The 26,257-nt window shown below is 42.4% G+C and overlaps 2 protein-coding genes across 5 annotated transcripts; both read left to right on the top strand.

Annotated features, from left to right (window-relative positions):
- The first annotated feature begins 1,478 nt into the window (after window positions 1–1,478).
- bbs2 (Bardet-Biedl syndrome 2) lies at window positions 1,479–13,140 on the top strand. Of its 2 annotated transcripts, none has more exons than XM_041939341.1 (18): window positions 1,479–1,554; window positions 2,091–2,225; window positions 2,630–2,857; window positions 4,592–4,717; window positions 5,116–5,178; window positions 5,420–5,497; window positions 6,051–6,155; window positions 6,516–6,602; window positions 6,732–6,867; window positions 7,278–7,417; window positions 7,779–7,908; window positions 8,004–8,175; window positions 8,274–8,403; window positions 8,595–8,714; window positions 9,079–9,216; window positions 9,670–9,782; window positions 10,736–10,884; window positions 12,081–13,140. In XM_041939341.1, the coding sequence occupies exons 2-18, from the start codon at window positions 2,109–2,111 to the stop codon at window positions 12,185–12,187; spliced, it is 2,139 nt and encodes a 712-aa protein (XP_041795275.1). In that variant the 5' UTR covers window positions 1,479–1,554; window positions 2,091–2,108; the 3' UTR covers window positions 12,188–13,140. The 2 variants fall into 2 exon arrangements, with proteins under 2 accessions (XP_041795275.1, XP_041795276.1); XM_041939342.1 differs by lacking the exon at window positions 1,479–1,554 and adding an exon at window positions 1,869–1,924.
- Window positions 13,141–18,119: 4,979 nt separating this feature from the next.
- Window positions 18,120–25,351, top strand: b3gnt9 (UDP-GlcNAc:betaGal beta-1,3-N-acetylglucosaminyltransferase 9). 3 transcript variants are annotated; one of them, XM_041938996.1, is made up of 9 exons: window positions 18,120–18,333; window positions 19,697–19,845; window positions 19,931–20,041; window positions 20,155–20,274; window positions 21,114–21,479; window positions 22,118–22,359; window positions 22,452–22,707; window positions 22,787–23,102; window positions 24,073–25,351. In XM_041938996.1, exons 3-9 carry the CDS (start codon window positions 19,934–19,936, stop codon window positions 24,084–24,086), a joined length of 1,422 nt encoding a protein of 473 aa, XP_041794930.1. In that variant the 5' UTR covers window positions 18,120–18,333; window positions 19,697–19,845; window positions 19,931–19,933; the 3' UTR covers window positions 24,087–25,351. The 3 variants fall into 3 exon arrangements, with proteins under 3 accessions (XP_041794930.1, XP_041794928.1, XP_041794929.1); XM_041938994.1 differs by having other exon boundaries at window positions 22,787–25,351; XM_041938995.1 differs by lacking the exon at window positions 18,120–18,333 and adding an exon at window positions 19,497–19,579 and having other exon boundaries at window positions 22,787–25,351.
- Window positions 25,352–26,257: the final 906 nt, after the last annotated feature.

The following is a 26,257-nucleotide window of genomic DNA, read 5'->3' as shown; positions in this document are numbered from 1 at the left end:
CTTACCAAGTTCAACAGCTGTCTCCTTCTCAGGAGGTCTTGAATATGGCCTTGACTATTTTCTCCCTGTCGTCCCTGAACAAAGTTTTCATATTTGAAATCAGTCCTCTCCTTTGAGCCAATTATACCATCACCTGAAACAGTTTGTGAACAGCTAGCCTGCAGTTAAGTTGAACACCTGCATCCCTCCCTGCAGAGAAGAGTCAGCAGTACGAATTTGAACCTTTACTGTAGTTTATTCCAGAAAGCATGCTTATGATGCTGAGGTTCTAGCAGCTTATTCCTGTCACATTAATGTGAATTAATCTGAAATCTTCATAAAACAATTAAAGGTGATCATGGCACTCACTCTCTTGTCTTTCTTTCCCCTCCTGCCTGTCTTGTTCCCTCAGCAGCTTCCTCGTCTTAACCTGCTGCCTCCAACAATGCTATCACCTGAAACAGCGTATGAAACGTTATTAATTGATTATAATAACACACTGAAAAGCTTGTGATGGCACACAAAACATCAGTTCTAACGTTTGCAACTTGCATTTTTTGTGTGCCTAACACACGTATAAATAGAAAATAAGACACTCTTTAAAAACAAGACATTGTTTAAGTAGCAGCCAGCTAATTAGCAGCTAACGTACAGTAGCTTAGCCCCGACTCTCACAGTGAGAGTGTGGGGCTCACACACCCTCCTCACGCTGAACAACATCATATATACAGTATATTATCTTACTGAAGGCTAGCTAATGCATGTAAATCACACTGTTTAGAAGACGACAACAGCCGCTTCCCTCCATCGTCAGCACCTGCGACAGTGCTGGCGGCGAGCCTCTCCACTGGGCTCACAGACACCAACTTGACCTCAGTCCTCCAGGTTCACTGCTAGTACAACAGCACAGGATGTACCGGGACTACAAGCTGTCACGTAGGGTTTGCTAAATATTGAATGTTATCGTTAAACTCTAGCTAATCTGTTGCAGAACTACCTAGCTAGCTAATTACCGAAAAAACGAATCGCAGTCATTACTGCAGGACGTTATTCAGTATTGCTGAGGTTAATGCCTCACTGAATGCCTCCCTGAACTAACACAATTCATGACAGAATAACACTGTAAACGTACATGTATTCCTTTTCTTTCTTCAATACAGGAACAAACAAATGATTAGTCAAGATGCTAAAACTGTGACTATATATTGCTGATCTCAGCATTTTGGAATAGAGTTGCCACTAGGATCTCTCACACAGGCCTGGTGTCAATGCTTGTACCAGGCTAATCTAGTTAATACGTCAGTAAATCTGAAAATAAAAAACATGAAAGAAAGAGGCGTTATGGGCCTTTTCATGTTCAGTGTGTGTGTGTTTTATTTTTGTAATTATGTGTTTTATGCTGATAAATTCCTTGGAAGTGTCCGTCACCCACCATTCCTCTGCAGAAAAAGGAGGAAGGATCCAGAATGTTTTATTTTGAAAGCAGCAGACAGGAAGTGATTGTAGTCAAGGAACGATTAGCTGCCTAGCTTTTATGTACTAAAATCCAACATTTGCAGCTGACGAGAGGTCCAGGTGAGATTGTTTGCACAACCTGCTGCGGGTTTCGAAAAAATAGTCACCTCAATTGCTGTAGAGTCGTCAGTCGTTTCGAGCTGTTTCCTGCAACGTTGAAGCGAGCGACGTTAAAGTTAAGGTTAGCTAGTTATGCTAGGCTCGCAGAGCAATGGAGGCAAATATAGGTGATTTTATTTCCTTCGAATTAGTAGTGTCGTGTTTTTTGTTGATGCACGCCTGACGCTATGTTAAAGAACAACGTGTTATGCATTTTTGCTGTATAATTGGCAGTCTTGTAAAACAAACGACATGGAGATTAGCCAGATGAAAAGCTTTAGCTTGCCACTCTTTGTTGCTAGGCAACAGGACTCTCCACTGACAGTCTGAGGTAAAGCCTGTAATTACATTAGTGTAGCAAAATCACGCATTGTCGTTTGGTTAAATATATGACAACATGCTTTGCTCGTGTGCTTGCTTTGCCAGTCTTGACTTTACTATCTGCAAAGAACTGCAGTAATGAATTACCTTTTACATCTTGTCTCTTGTCTAATTAGGTATATACAGTAGGTACCATGTTGGTCCCCATATTCACTCTTAAGCTGAACCACAAGATTAACCCTCGCATGGTGACTGTTGGGAAATTTGATGGAGTCCACCCATGCCTTACTGCAGCCACACAGGCTGGAAAGGTGAGGGAAATTAACATTATCACTGTTCAAAAATGACTTTGGTGAACTCATAATGAACAAAAAGTAGGTAGCATAGCATGGTTGTTGTCTGAGTACATGAACATTTTTCCTTTATTTTTTCAGGTATTTAACTACAAACCCCATTCATCACATACATGTGTTTTGTGGCCTAACAAGAAAAGAGAGTGACCATATTTGCAACTGTTGCTTACACAGTCTTTCTTTCTGAGTGCATCCATTGTACAATACTTCCCCACATTTTCATTTGGACTTACAGGCATTACAAAACTCATTCACTTCTAATTACAAACTAACTTTCTTATTTTTTATGTCTGTTATATCTCATACTGTATATGTTTTCACCCCATCTCCTCAACTCTCCTCCTCCTGTTTCTCTTTAAAAGGTTTTTATCCACAACCCACATGCTCGTGGTCAGAGACCTGTGGCCTACAGACTGAGCCAGAGCACCCAGGACTCTGACATCTCTCTGCTCAACATCAACCAGGCCGTCACTTGTCTGACAGCAGGAATGCTGGGACCAAACACCACTGGGGACACACTGTTGGTGGGATCTCAGACCAACCTGCTGGCCTATGATGTCCATGACAATGCTGATATATTCTACAGAGAGGTGAGTGGAACTGAGGAGAGTATGGAGAGGAATAAATTTAGATGTATGTTTTATTAGGAATGGAGTCTAAGAGAAAATAATAACAATGAAAAATGTATATTGCAGTAAAAAAGTTTTTTTTATTGCTTAACACAAGTGATGTTGTGTTTTTCTCTTTGGCCTCATGGTGGTACTGTTGTGCCATTTTTACTATGAAAAATGCAGGCAGGATGATGAAAACGTTTGTTTATATTACCTTTTTTTCACAGTAACATGATGGTGTAGCACCTGGGTGACAGGTATAGTGTAGAGCAGCATTTCCTTTGCTGCTGAAGGGTTTTGATGACAGCAGCTTTGGAAATGAAGATGTACCTGAGGCTACTGTTGATGAGGAATTTGATTTAAATGCAGAACTTGAGCATGAGAATTATGTTGCTAGCTCTGAGGTCTGAAGCTTTGAATGGGACAATGGTAAATATAAGGTCCAAGTAGCTGTCCCAAAAGATTTTAGGATTGATGAGGGAGCCTCATATGCATATCTGCCTCAACCATGCTACTAACATGCAAGTAGTTTTGTTGGCCAAATTTCAAACTTGGGAAGCCAGAAGATGTCATAAGTGTTGCACTTTCCTGTAAAACTCTGGCCTTCAGCCACTGTGGCCATTGCTGGAGAAAAGGAAAGAGCTGATGGATGCTCTAAAAATCTTTGGTTTGTTCAGAAACAGAGCTACTTCAGCTGAGGAAATTCCACAAAAACGCTGGAGATGCTACATCTGTCCAGTCATGATCAAGTGCAATCACTGAAGTGGAGCACACTGGGCTTGTGCTGATGGTGTTTGGATCATATGTCAACAATTGAAAGGATGATTGATGGTTGGTTTTCCGTTTGCCAATATTAAGGCAACTTACTAAGAACTAAGATGTTATAAAAATAAGAATCTGCCACCTAATGTGCATTTAGAGATGTTTCAGGTGGAGCAGCATGTCCATCCGCTGAGCCCTGCTAATCAGCACAAGTGCCAAGTTAATCTTAAATCCTTAATTACAAACCAGTTTGTATCTCTTTTCCATGGATCTGACACTCTGCATCTGTGTTCTCCAAATGCCAGCTCACCAAAACTTTGCTCTGCACTCCATAAGAGTGACAAATGTTTTTGTTGGTTCATGCCATGTTTTGTATTCGCATGTCTTATGCAACAGATATGCTCTCATTTTAATCTATGCAGCTGTCTGCACTTGCAGGCTCATGGGCATAATCATGACCTGAAGTGTTTATTCACACTTCAAGTCTACTTTTTCCACAAAACGCATGTAAATGTAAGGTTGATGCCAATTAAAAAGCTGAATTAATGTATTTATCTACATTTAGTAATCTAGGCGAGTGTGCCAATAATGTGCAAAATCTACACTCATTTTTCACATTGTTTTTGTCAGTCTTCTTAATTCCTTATGATTCCTTTTATCTTCTTTTCTCTCTCAAAGTTTAGCAAAGCCTATAGTATTATGAGGGGGGAAACATTAGTTACTATGAGATCATTATCTAGCAGTCAAAATAATTACGGCAGTTAAGTGATTTTGCAAACAAATAGACAACTTACCTCTCTCAATCTATGCTACATCTGCATAGAAGTTCAAATGAAAAAAATTGTAAGAATGGTTGAAGTAGCAATGCTTTACACACAGAGGACCCTAGCTGCCGAATGTTGATGTACAGTGTTTCACTTTTTCCTGTTTCCTCTCTGTGTGTGGGTGTAGGTGACGGATGGGGCCAATGCTATTGTGTTGGGGAAACTCGGTGATATCAAGACTCCTCTTGCCATCATTGGAGGGAACTGCGCCTTACAAGGCTTTGACTATGAGGGCAACGACCACTTCTGGACAGTAAGAACTAAGACATTTTAATATCAGAATACATTACAGTCTGTTCTGCATTCAAGAAGTCTGTGTCATTCAATAGCAATACAACACACAGCTCAGAGACACGTCATCAAAGGGTTAGGGTTAAGTCTATTAAAAACGTTACACATAGTCATTAGTCCTGAATCATAACAAATTTAACTTATTTGTCAAAGGCACATTTTCATTTGTTATAACCTGTTCTGTATATCCATCCATTTTCTAGCCACTTTCCTGTTTATTTGATTTGGTCTATTCATTTTTAGGAATAAATAAATTAGTGCATTTATTTGTCATTGTGAGGATCCCTGTATCCCCTGCATCATTCCTTTAAATGGCTTAGTCAACTAAGTGAATGTATTTATGAAATATCTTGTTTTTAGGTAACTGGAGATAATGTTAGATCTCTGGTGCTCTGTGACTTCACGGGGGACGGGAAAAATGAGGTAAGTCCTGGCAGGCAGTTTGAGACACGTGCTCTGTGGCCACTGCATCTGCATTTCATTCCTGCTCAGGAGCTTTGTTGCTTGTCTTTTTCCTGTCTTTCCTGTTTTCTATTGCTCTCTACTTTAAAAATATTTACAATCATATCTGAACCATAGACATGGGTTAAATGAAAGATTCCTTCATAGTAAAATGCCAATTCGTTGATTAAATGCTGTCAGCTGTTCTGTACTGTGTTTGCAGCTCTTGGTAGGATCGGAGGACTTTGACATCAGGGTATTCAAAGAGGATGAGCTTTTGTCTGAGATGACTGAAAATGAGGTAAATTAATGGAAGTTATTTCACCCTTTTTAAGCTTGGTGTCTTTAGAGAAGATGCATCAATACTGACAACATTGTTGTTGTAGCTTTAAATTGTGTTTTGTACAGAGGGCAGTCCCACGATTATAATTCTGTTACATTCGTTATAGTCATCGTTGCAGTGTTACTAGCTATATGCTATAGATTCTCTAATCTTTCTTGTGTTGTACTGGGACAGACTAATATTTTTGTCATAAAATAGAATAAGATAATCCTTTATTACTGCAGCAAAGGGCTCACCCAGTTTAGTAGGTACTGATTGCAAATGAGTGAAAAATCAGTTGTGTGTTCGGTCTACTGGGAGCAGTGTTCATTGTAAAGTCTGACAGCAGCAGGAAGGAAGGACCTGCATTACCTCTCTTTCACACACTGTGAGTGGAGCAGCCTATCACTGACAGAGCTACCCAGTGCTGATAGAGTGAACAGCATGGGGCAGGACATGTTCTCATCGGGGATGGTAGCTCAGCCATTATCCTCCATCATGACAGCTTTTCCTCCTGTCATCCTCCATACAGACAGTAACATCACTGTGCCATATGCATGGCAGCAGGTTTGGCTACGCCCTGGCCAATGGCACGGTGGGAGTTTATGACCGCACTGCCCGCTACTGGAGGATTAAGGTACCACAGTCCCATCATCATTATAACCTTAGAAAACAGTATGAATATACATTTTTGATTACAGTTCAAAACTCTGTCATTTGGTGGGTTTGTGTGTTATATTTTTCCATTAGGCTTCCCCTGTGAAAGCTTTAGTTCTGTTTGTTCTGTTTCTGTCGTTCCTTTATTTCATCACACACAATGTCTTGTTACATGTTCTTAACCATTTGAGTCCACACGAGCATGGTAATGTAACTGACTCACTCCACTCTTTAAAGGCTTTTGTTTTTAATAAACACTCTAAATGTAAATGTAAATGCAAACTAAATGTAGTGTGTCTCTAGTTGCTTTTTAATCATGTGTTTTTCTCTCTACTTTCAGTCTAAGAATCATGCAATGAGCATCCATGCCTTTGACCTAAATGCTGATGGGGTTGTGGAGCTTATCACCGGCTGGTCCAATGGAAAGGTCAGCACGCAACCTCTCATGCTTCAGAAATGTGATTCATCATTAGGTTGTTGGACACAACAACTTATTAATTTCTACTGTATCTCCAGCTGGGCTTCAGTCTTTGATTGCGTTCTCCTTTTATTTCAGATTGATGCTCGTAGCGACCGCACAGGCGAGGTCATTTTCAAAGATAACTTCTCTTCTTCTGTGGCCGGAGTCGTGGAGGGAGACTACAGGTTGGATGGACAGCAACAACTTATCTGCACCTCCATAGATGGGGAGGGTATGTTGTTTGGATGTGTCTTCCTGTATGTTTTTTGGATACATATGTATATTAGAAAACATATTGTCATTGATTGAATCTGGGCTATTGTATAAGTCAGAAAGAGTAAAGTTTGTGTGTGTTCAGGCATGCTCACATAAGGTTAAGCTAGCCAAACAAAAAAAAAACAAACTAGTGCTGTCACCTATTGCTGCTCTGACCTTTCACCTTGTTTCCCCAGCAGCTCAAAAATTGCACTTTTGCACCTAAATACATTAGTTCATGTCAAGATACCTCAAAAACAGAACAACACATTTCTGTCGACCCCAATTGATCTTAATTCAGACAAAGCACGCCAACATGCTAGGGGAGAATTAACCCTTAAAGCTTACATAAGGATGTCATCTGTGTTGTAAATGTGTATCTTGTAGTCCGTGGTTACCTGCCAGCCAGTAAGGACCTTAAAGGGAACCTCATGGACTCCAGTGCTGAACAGGACCTCATTAGAGAGCTCAGCCAACGCAGACAGAATCTGTTGCTGGAGCTACGCAACTATGAAGAGAATGCCAAGGTAAATGCATTTATTCACATTATTGTTCACGTTTCACTTATTTTGTTATGTTTTGTTTTGTTTAATTTTTTGTTCAGTTCAACATTATACACAAATGCAGTGCAGATGTTTATAGTATTCAGTCATTTATTATTATTATACATCATATATTCAAAGACAGCTGTTTTCAAGAAGAGTTTTTTCCTTGAATATGGATGATTTCCATTTTCCATTTTGGATGTTGATAAGATATTGTGAAAAGTGATGGCTTGATATGTGGTATCTAAATTTTGTAGATAATCACTTTGTAGATTTTTTATTGATGTTGGGCTGTGTATTATTGTATATGCTAGCATCCACACAAACTGTGCTGTTGTTTCAGGGTGTGTCAGAGACAAACAGTGGGATGGGTGTCATACCAGCCAACACTCAGCTCCAGACGGCACTGTCAGTGAGACCTGCTACAGAGTCCCAGAAGGCTCATGTAGAGCTCAACATTTCAACACCAAATGGTAGAGTGTTTTAGCATTTAAGCTAAGAATTTCAAGCATGTCAAGGACTGAGTAAATGCTAATAATTCCCTGAAACTTTCTTTTGTCCTCTCCAGAAACCATTATTCGTGCAGTGCTCATCTTCGCAGAGGGGATATTTGAGGGGGAGAGCCATGTTGTCCACCCCAGCGCCCAGAACCTGTCAGGCTGTGTCCGAGTCCCCATTGTCCCCCCAAAAGATATACCAGTAGATCTGCACATCAAAGCCTTTGTAGGGGGGAAAATTAGGTAGGATCTATGTTAATAAGGCAAATGTGTGTGCTGTTGCATAATATTTGTCCCACTGTTTCCCCACCTTCTCTGTACTTTCTTATTGTCCACTCCAGCACCCAATTCCACGTGTTTGAAATCACTCGTCAGCTGCCTCGTTTCTCCATGTATGAGATCACAGTTGATTCCTCAACTGCTCCCCCCTCTGGAAGGGTCACCTTCAGCATCAATGATCGACCACAGCGGGTAGGCTGTCAAAGTGTCCCTCAGGAAGATAGAGAACAATAGGAAGAGTGATTCTGCTTTGTGTTACAGCATGTTCAAGACCATAACAAGCTGAGATATGTTGGTTGATATTTAAATCTCATCTCATCTCTCTGGATGTATCTATGTTATTGTTTACATTTGTGTGTGTGTGTGTGTGTGTGTGTGTGTAGGTGGTGATGTGGCTGAATCAGAACTTCTTACTTCCTGAAGGAGTTGACAGTCCTGACGTCACTTTTAATTCACTGAGAGGAGGTGGACTGTTGTCCATCAGCATGGCCAGCAATGGACAGGTGCAAACACAATCAGCATCAGTTGTGTTTCGCAATAACCTTAGTTCAGAATTATTGGTTGTTTGATGTAATATTTTAGTGCACTTCTTCAGCCAAATTTAACTTTTCATTAGCAGGCAAGCATTTAGCAAGAATCACAGTCAACAATCTACTCACTGTCATCGTTATCATTATCAGTTTAACTCTCACATTTTAGCCCATTTTTGACAAAAAGTACAATGTAAATTTATAGGGTTAAGATCATTTTTTGCAATAATAATCATTTTTGCTTTACCTCAGAAGAGTAAGAAAAAGACTGATGACTAAATTTCTTTTAAATCAACCACAACCAGTCTGTTAATTAATCCATATTTTGGCCAATCAGATCACTCTGAGAACCGATGACATTGACCTGGCAGGAGATCTGGTCCAATCACTGGCCTCTTTCCTGGCAATAGAGGACTTGTCAGCAGAAGCAGACTTCCCCGGATATTTTGAGGAGCTACGTACTACACTCACTGAGGTTTGGCCTAAAACAGATTGAAACCTCTGCTGTCGTGAACATTTCATGCTGTTTATTCCACTTCTATTCCAAGATATAAGACACATACCTACCGTCCATCAGTACATGTACATCAACCTTTATGACTACAATATTGTCTTCTTCATCAAAATTAGCTGGCATTAAATAATCATGATCAAAACATACAATCAGAGTTGATATGAACAGCTGGTAAAATAAATATATATTGATTGTTGTGGGTATAAAGGAATTCTGTAAACTTGCTTGAAAAGTGCATCAATTTCACTCTTAAAAAGCTGTACAAACCCTACAAAGTGAACTAAAAGTTAGGAGACAGTTGTGACAGACAATTGCCACAACTGGAATTGCAGCCTTGAACTTTTTCTATAGTACAGCAGAAATATGTTGTTGGTGTTGTGGTTTAATTCTGTGTCTTAAATATCTGTATGCTAGGTGGATGAGTTCCACTCTGTACACCAGAAGTTAACTGCAGCAATGGCCGACCACTCCAACTACATCAGGAACATGCTGGTGCAAGCAGAGGATGCTCGCCTTTTGGGTGACATGTGAGTTTCCACAAATTGAACTGGTCTTATTTATAATCCTTTATGGGAAATACAGGGTACAGACGGACAATACCTCAAACTCCCTGCATGTTTGTTTAAAAGGCATCAAAAAATAAATCCGTCATTAATGTTACTGGTACCACTTCTGCTTTTTCTACTGTGACAAAATATTTCAAAGTGTCTGCTGTGCAAAACGGTCTTCTGTGTGTGTCTTTAGACATGACTCTGTCAAGTCATGTTTGATTTCAGACTCTTCAGTTAAGCTTCAAGTAAATGTCTTGTTGCTGCAGTATCAGCATTAGAAACAGTCTGAACTATCCAATGACCACAATGAGTTCATCTTTACAATCAAAAACAGATACGCTGCATGTCACTGTTGTCATTCATAGTCAGTTGCATTAGAATGACTGGCAGTAGTCTTGATATTTTCAACAGTATTTCATGGCTCCTGCAGATCATCTGATATTGTGAAACTTCCCCAGTTTCAAAAAGGAGATTATATTCGCTTCGCAAAACTTTTCCAGCATGCCAGTACGTTTTGCTTCTCCTTTTTGTAAATTAAACTGCAGTATCTTAACAACGGAGCAATTCATGATCATGTGATTGGATCTGAATTTGCACAGTTCTGGAGGGTGTGTGCAGTGCATCAGTTTTTGTAAAATACACGCGGTATTACTGTCAGCATTGTTAGTACATAAAATGCATACTGATGGTGACATCAGCCCTGTCTGTGCACATGGTGACACGAGTCCATCCGTTATGGCCTATATGTGCATATGCATGTCTACCTGCATACCAGTTATAACATATATATATTACATATATATATATATATATATATATATATATTTTTTTTTTTTTTTTTACCTCCGGACCAAACCAACTCACTGTTAGTCTCTCTCTCCCTCTGTTTGCCATATTTTCTCTCTGGTTTTCTCTCTTGCCGTCTGTAGGACAACTATGAAGAAGCGTTATAGAGAGCTGTACGATTTAAACAGGGATCTGATCAATGAATATAAAATCCGCTCTAACAACCACAATGCACTGCTGGCCTGCCTCAAGTCTGTCAATCAGGCCATACAACGGGCTGGTAGACTCCGAGGTAAGCCACTTTATGAGTTCATGTAAAGTTAATGGCTGTATGTCTGCTGACAGCCTTGGAGTCAAGAGTTTGTGTAGAACACTGTTTCTCAATCCTGGTCCTGGAGTACCACTGCCCTGCATGTTTTAGATGCATCCCTGCTGCAGCACACCTGATTCAAATGAATGGCTCGTTATGAGGCCTCAGCAGAGCCCAGTAACGAGCCATTCATTTGAATCAGGTGTGTTGAAGCACGGAAACATCTAAAGCATGCAGGGCAGTGGTACTCCAGGACCAGGATTGAGAAACACTGTTCTTGAAGACTGTTTTTTTAAATCAGGCATGTCAAACTGATTCCATGAAGGGCTGTGTGGCTGCAGGTTTTCCTTCCAACCAAGGAGGAGCACACCAGGCTGGAATCAATTAATCAGCTGATCTCAGTCTTCAGCTGATAACTAATGATCCCTTGATGTTGATTGGTTGGCCTGGTGGGCTCTGCCTTGGTTGGAACGAAAACCTGCAGCCACACGGCCCTTTGTGGAATCAGTTTGACATATGTATTTTAAATCATGGCATTATTAGAATGCTTGTATATAATGTGAAACTTCTGTTTTTAGGTCCAATCACTTCACAAATTGCAGTCTCCTTATTTAATCATCTAATAAACATTTTTTTGCAACACTGCTGTGCAGATTATGGCTGGAAACACGCACAAGCAACAGTACCTGACAGGAAACCCTCTTTTTCAATGTTTTTTTTTGGCTACGTACAATGTAGCATTTTAGGAATGAAGACGCACTTGTGACCATGTGTTGTTATTTTATTTGATGTCTTGTCCTGATCTGGCTCTGAACTGCAGCAGGCATGACGTCTGGTTAAAAACATTTAGCCTCAAAACATCAACATGTCTCGGAACATTAACAGGAAACATTGACAAGCAAATTTCTGCATTTCAATCGGGACACATTCAGCAGTTCAAACAGTTGCATTTATTTTGTCTATGACAGTGGTGCAAATATGTATTCAACAGTATTAATAAAGTACTTTGGGACATCCTTAAGATGAAAATAACAGCTGCATTAATACTAATTTCAGGATCAAATGGCAATGAACAGAAGCTTAAAGCCATTTGGGTCAACCCTCATGTGTAGTCACATCTTGCATACCTGTCTTGTCTCCTGAAATTAATCTGTGTTGCTGTGCCTCCTCCTCCTCAGTGGGTAAGCCCAAGAACCAAGTGATCTCTGCCTGTCGAGATGCCATCAAGAGCAATAACATCAACGCACTCTTCAGGGTCATGAGAGCTGGCACTGCATCCTCCTGAGGGTGGAAGGAGGGAGAATGCAGGAATGGACACATAGACTGAAAGGGGGTTGGTCACAAAGACAACCGATCAGCACTGCAATGTTGGATGTCATCTATTTTAAGGATGGCTGATAAATAATGAGCTTGGGATGAGGCCGACATATGAACTTGAAAAGTAGAGGACACTGGTGGAATTAGGAAGCTGTTGTAGCCTTAATCTATCTTTTTCCGTGATTTAGGAATAAGCAACAGCATGACAACAACATTTGGCACCAGCTCCATAATACTTTCACTGTACTCGAAACTTGAAATTCTGCTATAGTACAGAAATAACATGCTGACCACAGCTTAGTGCACTGTTGCAATTATCCTCCTTCTCAGTCGAGAAGTATGGCTGTTTGAAAGAGCTTGATTTTTACATGTTAGCTGAGTAATTGTTAAAATTGTTGCGAGAGTTCAGCTGGACACAAACAGAGACTGTAGTACAATGATGTTTTAGAGGAATTCATTTTAATTCAGTAATGTGAAAGGCTTGACATATTGCTGCTGTCTAAAACTCATGCAAAACGAAAATGTGTCTTTTTCTTCAGCTATACACTCACATCTGATAGCGTCAGTAGTTAAAAGAGAAAGAGGTGCTCCAGGTGATGTCACATATTAGTCAAAGGAATGTTTTAAAAAAAGCCATCCAAACTGTTTCCACAAAGACGTGAGGGTTTGTAGAAAATGACTACGTTGGATTGGCACCCTGGCTGTTTAATCTGATGTTTAGAGAGAGCACAGCTGGAGTGAGACAGAGCAGCTTCCTCTCAGATGGAGAGTTGTGCCATTGAAATCAGTGGTGGCCCTGATGTCCTGTGTGGCAGCTCACTCAGGCTGCTCCCAGCTGATGTGTGTTTGTGTGGTGTTTGTAGCCAAAGAAAACTGTTTTAAATCAATGAATGTCACAGAGGACCAATGCTGTGTGTTTAACTTGTTTACCTTTTGTAGATTGCACACAGACATTGTAAATGTAATTTTGTGTTTGTGACAGATAAACTATTATTAAATTAACTTCTGTTTTAAAACTTGTGTAGCTGTTAGTTGACTTTGTTGCAGCATCAGAAGAATATGATGTGCTTGTCAGACAAGTGGGCTTGCTCAACTGTTTATTCTGAGTGTACATCTGGTTTCATTTGAATATGGAAGCTAGAATTAGTGTGTATAAAAACAGTGAGGCCCGTCCTCTTCTAAAAAGAGCAACATTTTAGCCTGCTTGTCTCATACTGGATTATTAGAATTATAAGATCTTAGAGCCAAGTTCCCCCAAAGCCAAGGAGTCATGTGGGCAAATGATTGTTTACCCCAATATTTATTTATCAGCGTGACTGTCGCCCCTTAGAATGTATAACATGTGACCTGAGATAATCTTTGGTTGCGACATTCCCGACATCCCGGAAAGGGAGACAGTGAAACGGCTCATCTCCCTCCATCCTGGGCTCTCTTTCCTGCCCCCCCCATGTGTTTGTTGTCAGACTTTGAGTTTGATTACAGTAATGGGGCTCCTCCCCTGCAGTGTTCCCCACTGCAGCACGGGAGTACCGGTACGGCCCCCTCTCTCCTTCGCCGCATCACCCTGCCAGCCATATGCTGGCCGGATGCCAAAGGACTTTTCCAGAACTTGCTGGGCATCATCAGGAAGGCAGCAGATCTGAGGGGCATCAGGAACAACCTGCGCCTTCCCACAGCTGATAAGGTGGAGACATTTATGACCAGGAGCCACCGGCCAAACGTCCTCTGCTGAGGTCTCGCTTCGTGGAACTCTAGCAGGATGAGGCAGCGTTTTCTGATCCTGGAGAAGTGAAAGCGTCCCCTCTCAGGAGAAAGGTGCACCGTGGGAGGAGGGAGATTTGTACACATCTGGTTTCACCATTAAATGGGGAGCTTTCTGCTCCCCACCATGTCTTTAATTTCCCTGGGTCTTGATATTATCTTTGCCAGCATGAGAACAAAGCCAGCCCCTGTCAGGCAGGATGAGCTAAGCTCTCTGCTGTGACACACTGTGTCCCACAGAGTGGTGATGGTGCTGTCAGTGATGCTGGGTAAACAACCATCAAGCCATGTGGTTGTCCCCATACTGCTCCTATACATGAAGAAAATCCAGAGGTGGTTTGGTCTACGCCTTGACCCAGTTTGGCACAAGAGGTGGCTACTGACAATCCTTTCCTCACTGACCTGGCATACTGGAAAACTCCAGCTGGGGTGGGATGTATGAGTCTTGTGTGGTGGGGGAAAATGGAAGAATCTCCCATCCCTCCACATAAACTATCTGGAGCTGTCCACAGTAATCAAAGTGTTAAAACAGAAAGGAGGGACAACATGACAGCGGCGGTGTACATCAACTGTCAGGGCAGAGTGGGTTCAGTTCAGCTGACGGAGCTTCTTGCTGTGGTCACACAGACATCTGCTCTCCATCAAGCAGTGCACATCCTGACATACAGAACCCCTCTGCAGTCTCATGGAGGTCACTCCCACTGTAAGTGGAAATTGAGTCCAACACTTGTTCAGTTGCTGTGGGACAGGTTCAGTTATTTGTTTGCCTCATGAGAGAATGTGCAATGTGCACAGTGGTTCTCCATGAATGCACGAGACGACCCTTCACTGGGCTGTGGAGAGAAATGACCCTGACGACAAGCCAGAGCAGGACTTTACTTCATGAGCTCAGTGCATACAGATGTTCATTGGCAAAAGTCCTGTCCTCTCTTGTCTACAGTCATTTATTCAGCGATTTTTTTGCAGACATGCATACACCCACACAGGGTATCTGTATAGACGTGAATGACACCCACTCATTTTGGGAGAATGCCCAGCCGCAGACATCCCATCATTCTACAACCAAAGTATTATCTCAACATTACAACAGTTCCCATTAGTTCATATTCCTTACATGGTGCCAAAGTGGCAGGTTACCATGACATAAGCTTTCCTTGAACATTCACAGGACACCCACTGTTGAGTATCCTGTTTTTGCCAAGGTATCAGGTCACCATAACCTGATCATTCACAGGATACTTACTGTCTAAATGTTGTCAGGAATTAGTAGTGTATGTTGCATGAACATATTCTACCACGGCGGATGCCTTTTGTCATTGGCCGTGGCCCAGACCTCCTCTTTACTCATTTCACTCAGTTCCCCTGATTCCTTGCCCCTTAGCACGTGTTCAGGAGGAAAATCGAAAGGTAATTCTCATGGCACCAAAACACACAAGCCTGTCTTGATTCCTAACCGGGGATTGCTAAACACTGATAAAACTAATAGCAAGAACTCTTGCAGGGCTATGCCTATACTCAGAGAATCTAGAGCTACAATATGTAACTAACAATTAACAGTTTACTTGTCAACTGTTCACAACAAGTAAGGTTCAGTTTCACAAGGCTGTGCAATTTAGACATCCTTCAAAAACACTACACCAATGCCTGGCAATCCCTGTACCCATCGCACATATTCTGCAAGTATGTTGATGACACCACGATATTGGGCTTTTTGCATTTCAAACATGCTTCTTTAGTTATTTTTGAAAAAATGGTAATTTAATTGGAAGGAACGAGACCGCACAGCTTGCTACAAAAAACAGTGGAAAACAGAAAATGAACTTATTTTCAGGGACTGTTCCACTTTAAAAATCAAGAAATTGCAGCAAAGAATGTATTTTTTCATAAATAACCATTGTAATGTAAAGTGTAATTTGTGTTTCATTATGATTATGTTAGGGTCATATTTCATAGGCTATTTTACTGTGGATGTTTATGGTATCTTTATGTATGGAGCACTGGACCAAAAGAATTTCTCCATGTGGTATGATAAAGTTGATCTGAATCTGCAGCTGTGTATCTTTGACATGGTGATGAAAGGAGCAGCGCTGTCAACTGATCACCACCTGGTGTCAAAACAAAGCACAGAACAACTTTGAGCTTGAAGTCTTTACAGTATGTACCCTCCCCAGCTCTTCTTCCTTTTGTTTTCATCTTATATGCAGCCTTTATTTTTTAAGTTTACTTACTTATAGTCTGAGCGCCATTTACCTGTGGCCAACGTATTTTATTGTTGGATGACTTGCTGGAGTAGGCCTACACTGAGGGAGCATATTTCAAAGTAATGTTGGGAAATATTGTTGAACATTGTGTGACTTCATTCACATTTATTTTGACCTCTTGGAATTTTTGTTGAAACTTACGTCTTCATGTGACAAATATACAGGAAGTGGAATTTTATTGGGAAGCGTTCAGTTGAAATAATGAACAAGTGAACACGGCTGTTTTGCTGTTGGCGTTGGCCCCAAGCTGACTTCATTTGTAAGGCAGTCTCAGGTCCTGGAATGTGGATATTGATTGAGGTGAGCTGGGATAGAGATAAGAACAATTCTGACTAAAGTTAACCACTACATCCAGCCTTACCTTCTAATTTCATTTCATCTTCCTCTTGCCTCTTCTCTCTCTTTGCCTCCTCTTCCTGGCCACACTGTGGCTGAAGTGGAAGACCTAAAGCTCTTCTGTTGGAAACCATTGATCACTGAAGTCTCATTGAACCATACGGTCTATGAGCATTACCCAGAGTCTGTGCCACCTCTAAGGATTCTGTCATTGGCCTTGATCTCTGCCTCCCTTAATGGAGACAAACAGGAAAAAGACATGTCTCCTTATTATAACCTTAACTCCACACTCTCCCTTTTTTAAAAGTTATTTCTCTCTTTCTTCCTGTTCCGTCCTCAGCTGCTGTGTTGGCATCTGGCTGGAAGTTGCTCCGCTCCAGTTTAAGTCACGTGGTCAGACTAAAGGCTGAAGATGCTGCATTCATGTGCTCCTGGTTATCTCCACTTCTCACTACTACTTTTGACTACTAGTTATGGCTTATCAATTTTCATATATTCTAGTAACCTGCTTTGTATTGACAGACTTATGTTAAATGGTTTATTAGTTAAATGCCTTTTGAATACTATAAGCCACTTTTATAGGCTAATTTATATCAAAATGATGGCATCTATTTATTTTAATGCAATTTCTGCTATTCTATGCTGCATTCAGGGTATATGATAGAGACTGCTCCCCTGTAGAGGTTGAGTGTAAACCCACTGTGATGTCACCCATTGGTTTGTGAACAACAGTTCTGAAGCCTCGAGCTTGGCATTATGACCATAGCTGTCTTGGTTTTTTGGTGCCAGAAGTGACCATGTTTCCAATTCTATCCAATCAGGAAAGAGTGTTGAGCCACAACTCTATCCTGACTGGATCTGGCTGACAACCTGAGGACGCGCTGTGGTTGCAACTTGTTCTAAAACCTACTCTGCTTTATCATCTATTTTACTCCAAATGGGACTATGATTTACATAATGAAGATCGTGTTGTATTGAAGAAGACCTGAATCAAACGATTTAGATCATAAACTCATTAGGAAACATTTGCTAAGGTAAGAAATTAAGTGATAAGTAGGGTCATTTTCTCATAAATTTACATATAATTGGACTTATTTTTGCAGCCAGTGGAGTCGCCCCGACTGGCCAGTACAAAGAATGCAGGTTTAGGGCACGTCTGAATTGGCTTCACTTTTTAAACCTGGAAGCTCACTTCACCGTTCATACAATCTATGTTACAGACACACTCATACTTGCACTGTTGCACAATTACTGTCATTTTTCACACTTTTTTTTTTTTTGCAGAGATGTGAAACCAAAAGCTGACTGAGCAGTGTCAGATAATTCCTGAATAGCTCAGCCAACATGAAAATGCATTATTCATTTTATTGCTATTGAAAATTAATTTGTACATTTTCTACCCTTGCAGTTTTTTTTTCCTTGATCGTGTAGATTATAATATTTCCTACAGCACGTGAAAGCAGCCATGAGCGCAGCCGCTCGTAAAGACGGGCTCGGCTCCAGGTAGCACACACACACACACACACACACAGGAGAGTGAGACATGTTTTATCCCCTGCTCTTCCTAACCGACACTCACTCTTGGATACAGCAGCTGGACGACTGTCTCCATCTGCTCTCAGTGGATGCCTGTCTTTGGAAACTTTGGAAACTTTAGAAAAGTCGAGAAAAAGTGTGCGGAGTTGAGCCTGTGATGCACTTTCACACATCCGCGGCACAGATGTTTCCAGTTTGACCTCCTCCACCGTCTCGCCTGGTAAGTTTGAATGAGTTGCATTCATGAGAAATGGGAACATTTCATACGTATGAGGGTTATGAAAGCAGGCAGGCTTGTTTTTCTGCTGTAAAACACTGAAACTGACAAAAAGCTGCCAGGCCTACTTTCTGCGTAAACTGCGCGACAAGTTTGCGGCGGCGTTGGTCACGCTTGTCTGGAATGTGCGCTCTTTGACAGAGACGAATAGCGGTGATTAGGGCTCAGGGGATTGTCCGTGGCAGCAGTATTCGGGGATGTATGCTGATCGCTGGGACACAATGTTCTTTGAAATAGTTGGTACCCTCATGTTCACTTACATAAGCCACAAAACCCTCCCACTCCTGAGCGCTGAATCGATGGGAAATTTCAGAATCAGAACCTCAGTCGCCAAATGTGCAATGTACACAGCAACGTGAGCGCAGTGGAACAAAAACCTTCATTAAACAAAGTTAAGTACAGGGATTATATACAGTCGACAATAATACAATGTGGTAAGATATGTTACATGCACTGTATAGAATTTGTATGCTTGTTTGGAAGTACTGGTTTTGTCTTAGGCTTCATGTTAATGAGGGAGGGTGGGGGCGTGGGGCGCATTGGCTGCCATGCCTGGTGGGCGGTCGAAGGATGAGGGAGGGAGCAAAGATGTCTGGTGGTCCTGGTGCTGATGGAGCTCAACCTGCGGCTGGATGGAAGCTTTGTGAAGAGGCAGTGAGATGATGTGTGATGGGTCTCACAGGCATTTGATCCTGTCCTGTGGGCCGCCTGGCTGTTCGCATGATGCGCTCCAGTCCGTGTTTGGTGTGGGCAGAGGATGTGGGGTAGGACAGGGCGATGGAGGAGGTGAGGACGCTCCCTCTGCTGAACTGGGTGCAAATAGAGGGGCGTTCATGTTCCAGAGCAGGAGCTTGGTGGGCGGGAGATGAGTGTGTCTCTCATTTCAGGTCGCTGAAGGTGATTATGGTGCCCAGAAACTTAACAGACTGCACCACCTTTACAGCTGTGTTAATGAGTAGTGGGGGATGTGAAGGTGCACGTTCCCGGAAATCCATGAGTATCTCCCCCACCCTCCAGCTTATTATCAGTGCAGCGTGCCACAAAGGGAGATTTTTTATTGCATTAGACAAGATGAGAGGGTTTCCCAATCAGAGCTCAGACCTGCAGCACATTCTACCCTCCTTAGGAAAGCAAAAGAATGGAGGCAGGGACAAGCAACAGTTTCCTATTTACAACAGGCAGCGTCAAGGTAAATTGAAATTTATTAAACAGCATTTCAAATTCATCTCTAATGACTCCACTTTCTCTGTTATTTCCTTCCTGTTGTGCTGTCCCACTTTGATCCCTGATTGTTGGTTTTGCCCAGGATGCCCCACTCAGAAGAAGCCTGAGAAGAAGGTGAGGATGGAGGCAGACATGATGGACATACATCCAGTAATATGAGTGATATGTACAGCACCAAATCACTCTAAGCCGCTTTCCCCCAGTGCAGCTTTTTCGCCCCGCAGGAAACAGGTGAGAGCACAACATGAACGTGAACTACAGCGGCCCCTTTCCGATGCATTCCTGTTCGATACGTAACCGACTCATGTGTCTTCAGAAGATGCTTAGGAAGATGGTGACCATGAGGAGGATCCTCCATGTGAAGGGTGATGTGATGTGCACGATGCTGCTGCTGGTGCTATTCTGCCTGCTGCTCTATGCCCGCCAGGTAAGGCTGGAACCAATCACAGCATTAGTCTTAACTAGACAATACAATCTCTCCTAGTACTTCACAATCACCTCCTCTTCCCATGTCCCATCAAATCCCACCCTTGTTTCCAGGTCGTGCTCTCCTCTGGGTGGGACAGACCTGTGTGGAAGCTCGAAATCCATGGCTCCACCAGCTCCAGCAGGACCCTGCTGGGTGCCAGCAGGGCCAAAGTAGGCCAGGAGCCTCCAGGGGTATGATTCAAGTTATGAATGTGTGCATGCAGGTGTGAGGATCAAAGAATCTTCACTTCCAGTAATGTATGATGGGTATGGGTGGAAGCTGCACAGTATTTTATATTAACAGTGGATCAAAAGACTATGTGTAATGTGAAAGGTGTTGCTTGTAGTGATAAACTCCCAGAGAGTCATCACCAGCACAGTTAGCGACTAGCCAGCAGAGCATGTTGGAGCTAAAGAGAAAGATATTCCCCCGAGTATACAATTTTTCAAAAATTCAGCCACAGTGCAGCCTAGAAGTTAGAAAACGGCTGGTACACAGTGAAGACAACAGATCTGTATCTGTAATCTGTAACTTGAGATGGGTTTTGTGCTATTTTTATTTCATCTTGTCATTGCATTTATATTTGTATAGTGGATGATTCTATATCGAATGTGTTCTGATGCTTAATAAGGTAACTTTAGCCTGATTTGGAGAGGGGGACTGCTGTTGGAATGACCTGAAGCTGCGATGAGAAGATCATGGTTTGTAAGACTAGAGAAGTTCACCTCCAGTGTGAGCACGCGATGCTCCCTGTGCTCACAGAGAGCGCTCATTTTCTCATGCTGTCTACTGCTGCTGTACGCTATGTGCTGCATTAATATTCCCACTGCATATGTTGAGTGCATCGGTGTATGTACACAGCGTATGTTTGTGTTTGCGGTTGTGTTAGTGTCCATCTGTACTGATTCACAGAAGGTCCAACACATTTTATAATGAACCAGGAAGAGATAAACATGAAGCAGTGTAGAAATTATTACTTGTTAGAATAAATGTCCTATTTCTTCTGTCTCACATCATTTCTCCTGATTAGCCGGTCCCATCCAGCCCTTCAGAGCCACAGCTGCCTCCCTGCAAGCCCCAGTCCAAGTCCAAATCTCCTCAGCCCAAGTCCAAACCTCAGGTCAAATCTAAGGGGAAATCCAAGTCGCGACGGAAAAATGTCGTGCCGACTAAGACCGCTGCCAAGCCCCTGCCCACAATGCCACCATTTGACTTTGAGGGCTATCTGAGAGAAAAGGACAACAGAGACTTCAAGCTGCTTATAGACCAGCCCGAGAAATGTCACATCGGAGGAGCAGAGGAAGAAGGAGGAGGAGGAGGAAGTAAAGGGACTGCTGCTGCTCCCTACATGCTCATTGCAGTGAAATCTGTCGCTGCAGACTTTGATAAACGTCAGGTAAGAAATATGTTCATATGAACAGTGGCTGCAGTGACTACATGTAATGAGAAAGGAGTGACTTCAACACTCGAGCTATTCAGCGTCTCGAAGCTCATTTGTTTTTATTGTCTGTCCTGCAACTTTCCTGTCTTGGTTCACCCTCTCTGCTCTGTCATAGTTTCTATAATAAAGTTCTGATAAACCCAGTGTACCCTACCTGCCCTGTACTGAGCAGCAGAGGTTAGCAACTAGATTATGAACACAGCTGAGCATCTAGCAGCAACAGAAGCACAGTTTGTCCTCAGGGGTTGATGGAGACCAAAACCAGAGGACTAATGTGAAAAGCAGGACACACTGTTTATTGACACTTCACCTTGTGGTCCACAGCGCATGTCTAGGGCAGTCGCAGGCATTCGTAGCCTTCGCCTCCCCTAAGTGCAGACAAGAGTGTGAATATTGGACTTAAATTTGTCCAGTGGACATAAACACATGAATGCTAATGCTGATCCATGCCTGCTCAATGTGTATATATGTCATTGTTTGCTAACGTACAGCCCCCAAGAAGGCAAAAAATTAAGTGATACAGGTTTTACTATTTCCCTCACTTTGTTGGTCAACAAAATAATCTCTTTCTCTCCCCACTTAATTATCTTCAGGTGGTGCGTCGGACATGGGGTAAAGAGGGACTTTTCCGGAATGGCGTGTCCATCCGTACTGTTTTCCTGCTCGGGGTTCCCAGGAATCGCACTGCTCTGCCTCTGTGGGATCAGCTCCTGACCTACGAGAGTCAAACCTTTAGGGATATCCTGCTCTGGGACTTTGAAGACACCTTCTTCAACCTGACGCTGAAGGAAACACACTTTCTGAAATGGGTTAACAGCACCTGTCCCGACGTCAAGTCAGTATTTCCAAAAGTAAATCAAGACTTGATCTGTTTCCCTCCTCATGTGACTCATATTAATGCTTGTCCTGTTTCCTTTTCTCACACAGGTTCATCTTCAAGGGTGACGCTGATGTGTATGTTAACGTGGAGAATATACTAGAGATGCTGCAAGGTCAAAAGGCAGACGAGGATCTGTTTGTGGGTGATATTATTATCAATGCTAAACCCATTCGCCGCCGCAGTTCCAAGTACTTTGTGCCAGAGTTTGTTTACGGTGTGGGTTTGTACCCCAATTACGCTGGAGGAGGGGGGTTTGTCATGTCAGGACATACGGCTCGGAGGCTAAGCTCTGCCTGTCAACAGGTACGTCAAAGTTGGACAGTTTTAATATTATGTCTGTTTTAGAATTCTTTGATCTACATTTTTTTTCCTTTGCTTCCAGGTGGAGTTGTTCCCCATCGATGATGTCTTTCTGGGAATGTGCCTCCAGCTGATCGGTGTCAAACCGTCACGCCACCAGGGCTTTCGGACCTTTGGAATTCCCAGACCCTCTGCAGCGCCCCACCTGCAGACGTTTGACCCCTGTTTTTACAAGGAGCTCATGGTTGTTCACAGCCTCAATGTTCCTCAGATCTGGCTCATGTGGAACCTCCTGCACGACCCCAAGCTGAGCTGCCACAATAGGACCAGCCCCACGTCCTGGCCCTTCAAGTGGAAGGGGAGGATGGGAGAACCGGAGGGAGAAGATACGGACTATGGTGAGAAGCAGGTGTTCGTCACACATTAGTGACTCTCTGCTGGGCCGAGTGGCATCAGCGGGAGCTCTAGTGAGAACAAAATGGTTATGAAGCAGGATTTGTGGCCAACTTGAAAGGCTTGTGATGTGTTCAAGAGCACAGTTGAGTCATATGAGCCTTCATCCAAGCTGGCAGATCATCTTTGGGGAAATGAATTGGCAAGGGCCGATTGTGCTTCAGATCTTTCACTAAGGAAACGAAGCAGATTTAGGTTTGCATGTGTCTTCTACAGAATGTAATGTGTTCTGATTGTTTACACAGAGACCAGTGAGGTCCAAGAAAGAAGATATAACAAAATGCGGTTAGCTGGTTTAACCCCATGTACGCATGTCTGAGACCACAGTATTGATAATGTTCTGGCTTTCGTTGGACTGTGTGGACAGCCAGGGCTACTAATGGCTGTGTGGACTGCGTGAGTGGAAAGACAGAAGAGACTTTATGTGTTCTCATAGTGAATCACTTGCAGAGGTGTACCTCACTTCCTCATGCTGGATAGAAGCACAAATGGATGGTTGCATTATCTGTTCCCTGGAGGAACAACAGATGAAGTCTAAATGGAAACCAGCTGCACAGTGGGAACCAGCTGGGACCACTGCATGCACACAGACACACAGACACACACACACACACAAAGGCAAAGGAAGATCAATTTATTGGAACAGTACACTATTAGACACACTGTTATAGTTTTCAATCTGACCTCGGCATTGGTTCCTGATGCAGCCCAAGCTCTCTAAGAAGACTAAGAAAAAACTCCCCAAAATCCTGTGTCAGGAAATTGGGAAGAAACCTCGGAAGAGACAATTCAAAGAGAGATCCCCTCCACACGGACAGCTTGAGGTTCAAAGGAGGAAAAAGCTTGAGTGTTGATGGAGTTCATCATAACTCCAATTGATTGCCTTTATTTTATTTGTTGTTGTTATTTGTCCAGGTTCCTCCCAGTGATTACTGTGAGGGAGGGGATCCAGCAGGGCACACAGCAGACAGAAGTCAGGTGAGCTCTAGAGTATCACAGCGGGATGAGAAGCAAAGTTAACAGGATCCGGAGCAAAGAATGGACACGGCAGAGAAAATGGCGCACTATAGAGCACATCATGAATGCTGTTATAAATCTTCAATGCACTTTTATTATTTGTGACACTGTTCCGACGGTGGAATGAGGGCTGTCGGGTGGACCCTCCCTGAGCGTGGCCTCAGGTAGGTGGAGGGCTGAGGGTGAGCTGTAGCTGCTCCAGAGCGGCTCACGCCGTAGGGTTTCTGGCCAGACACATATACAGCAAAGACTTGACCTCTGAAAAACAAGAGAGAAATCAGGAGATCAAAGGTGTGAGTGGGCGGTTGCAGTGATCCAATAGTAAAGAAATATGAATAAAAGCCTTTCTTTTCTGTGTGTGTGTGTGTGTGAAGGTATCTTACCTGTAGACAGTGCACTGTTGACTGTGCCCTTTGAGTCCAGGGTGGTAATGCGCTCATGTCCTCTCAGCAATGAATAGAAGAGTGCTCCCAGCTGTCTCAGTGGTGGGTATACCAGATGGTGGGAAGTATTCAGGCGCACACACACCAACAGAGGAATGGAAGGAGATGGATGGAAAGATAGAGAGAAAAGAAGGACAAAAAAATTAGGTGAAGCTTTGTTTAACTTGAAAATCATTCTTAAAAGATTAACAAATGAGTGAGGAGCGGTAAAGACATATCATTCTATAGAGGGAATCGTAGGCCAGCTCTATTGAGAAGCTGCTACAGCCAAAGTCAATTCTGTGCACGCATGGTACACCGAACCGAACCAGGACATTTTCTAACTGGAGACACCATTGGAGTTCATGTCCATGGCTGCGTCCACCAGCTGTCTCAGGATCATCTGAAACAGAGATTGTATGGAAAAAATATATTCTCCCGATTCTCGACAGGGTGGAAAAGTCTCCGAAACAACATAATGACGATGACATAACAGTGTAAAATATGCCAATAATATACCAATAAATGAGCTCCGTGTGATTTCTGTTCATGATGTCAGATTTTCTTGCAAAGGTCCAGTCGCACCATCGTTTACAACAGAGAGGATTGTGAAGGAAAATCTCTTCATGTCAATGGAACAGATGCAATCAGTGGTGGTAAAGTAAACCCACACTCATCTCTTGTATGAAGTTCAACTTTTTTGAGCGACTGAGCTAACACGCTTTCCAACTGATATTCAGCAAGCTAGCTAGCTATTGCAACCAAGAGTGTCACTGACTATTAAATGTTGTTAGCTGACTCGTGTTTTTTTTTTATTAATGTTCACTGAATACATGATATACAGTATCTGATGACATATATGTGCAGTACATCCTCTTCATCCGTAGTTTTAAAGTACACTTAAAGTGTGTTGAAAATGCTCAAGAAAACTTGCAAACATACACTAGTAACATCATTTTAAGATTATTAAATTACACTTAAAGTGAGCAGGAAATGCTCAAACAATATATAAATATTGGTAGTCCACTTTAAATCCTCACTTATAATGTAAAAAGTACAAAATTAGTTGTTCCGATCTTGCACATTACATTATTTAATAGCCTGGATGCAGGTAGTTTAGTATGCTCAGTATACCAATATTTGATATACTTTAGTGTACACAGGCTCAATGGATGTGATTACTGTCTGAATGTCCCATTGCACACAGCTGTGGACAAATCAGCTCCAAGCTGTGAGGCTGTATTTTCCCTGTTTGTTCAGGAGGTATTTAAGGAGAAATCAATGACAGTTTTGTGTCCGAACATTACGAGTAGTTGCGATAGAATACGATAATGTTGCGCTCGACAGAATGAAGCAGCTCACTGGGCCAAAATTAAAGCTGCGAGAAGCAACGAGCGGGTTTCAGACTTCAGTAAGGTGAGTGGTTAGTGATAAGTCACTTCAGCTAGTCTGATTCTGTTTAAAGGAGTGAGACCAGTCACACACTTGTTTGGTGGGAGGTCTCCACTTCTTTTGTTATAAGCAAATGTGATAGAGCATATCCACTCAGATTTTGGTTAATATTTGCCCCCAGAACACGTACGCTGTCCACTGGGTTTTGAGTACACATTTCTGTATATGTACCCAGATTTATAATGATTGATGAGTTATGGCTGTTTTCC

This window comes from Chelmon rostratus, chromosome 6 (assembly GCF_017976325.1).
Source record: "Chelmon rostratus isolate fCheRos1 chromosome 6, fCheRos1.pri, whole genome shotgun sequence".
NCBI lineage: Eukaryota > Metazoa > Chordata > Actinopteri > Chaetodontiformes > Chaetodontidae > Chelmon > Chelmon rostratus.
Note: the sequence above shows the minus strand (reverse complement) of the source record. Positions and strands in the feature narration are given on the sequence as shown.

What these genes read in the sequence shown, in the direction of transcription:
- bbs2 (XM_041939341.1), top strand. Translation starts at nt 2,109, where the DNA reads ATGTTGGTCCCCATATTCACTCTTAAGCTGAACCACAAGATTAACCCT. An exon ending in CGGGGGACGGGAAAAATGAG is followed by an intron (nt 5,179 to 5,419) that starts GTAAGTCCTGGC and finishes CTGTGTTTGCAG; the next exon opens with CTCTTGGTAGGATCGGAGGA. An exon ending in TTTGTAGGGGGGAAAATTAG is followed by an intron (nt 8,176 to 8,273) that starts GTAGGATCTATG and finishes TGTCCACTCCAG; the next exon opens with CACCCAATTCCACGTGTTTG.
- b3gnt9 (XM_041938994.1), top strand. Translation starts at nt 19,934, where the DNA reads ATGCTTAGGAAGATGGTGACCATGAGGAGGATCCTCCATGTGAAGGGT. An exon ending in TAGGCCAGGAGCCTCCAGGG is followed by an intron (nt 20,275 to 21,113) that starts GTATGATTCAAG and finishes TCTCCTGATTAG; the next exon opens with CCGGTCCCATCCAGCCCTTC. An exon ending in AGCACCTGTCCCGACGTCAA is followed by an intron (nt 22,360 to 22,451) that starts GTCAGTATTTCC and finishes TTTCTCACACAG; the next exon opens with GTTCATCTTCAAGGGTGACG.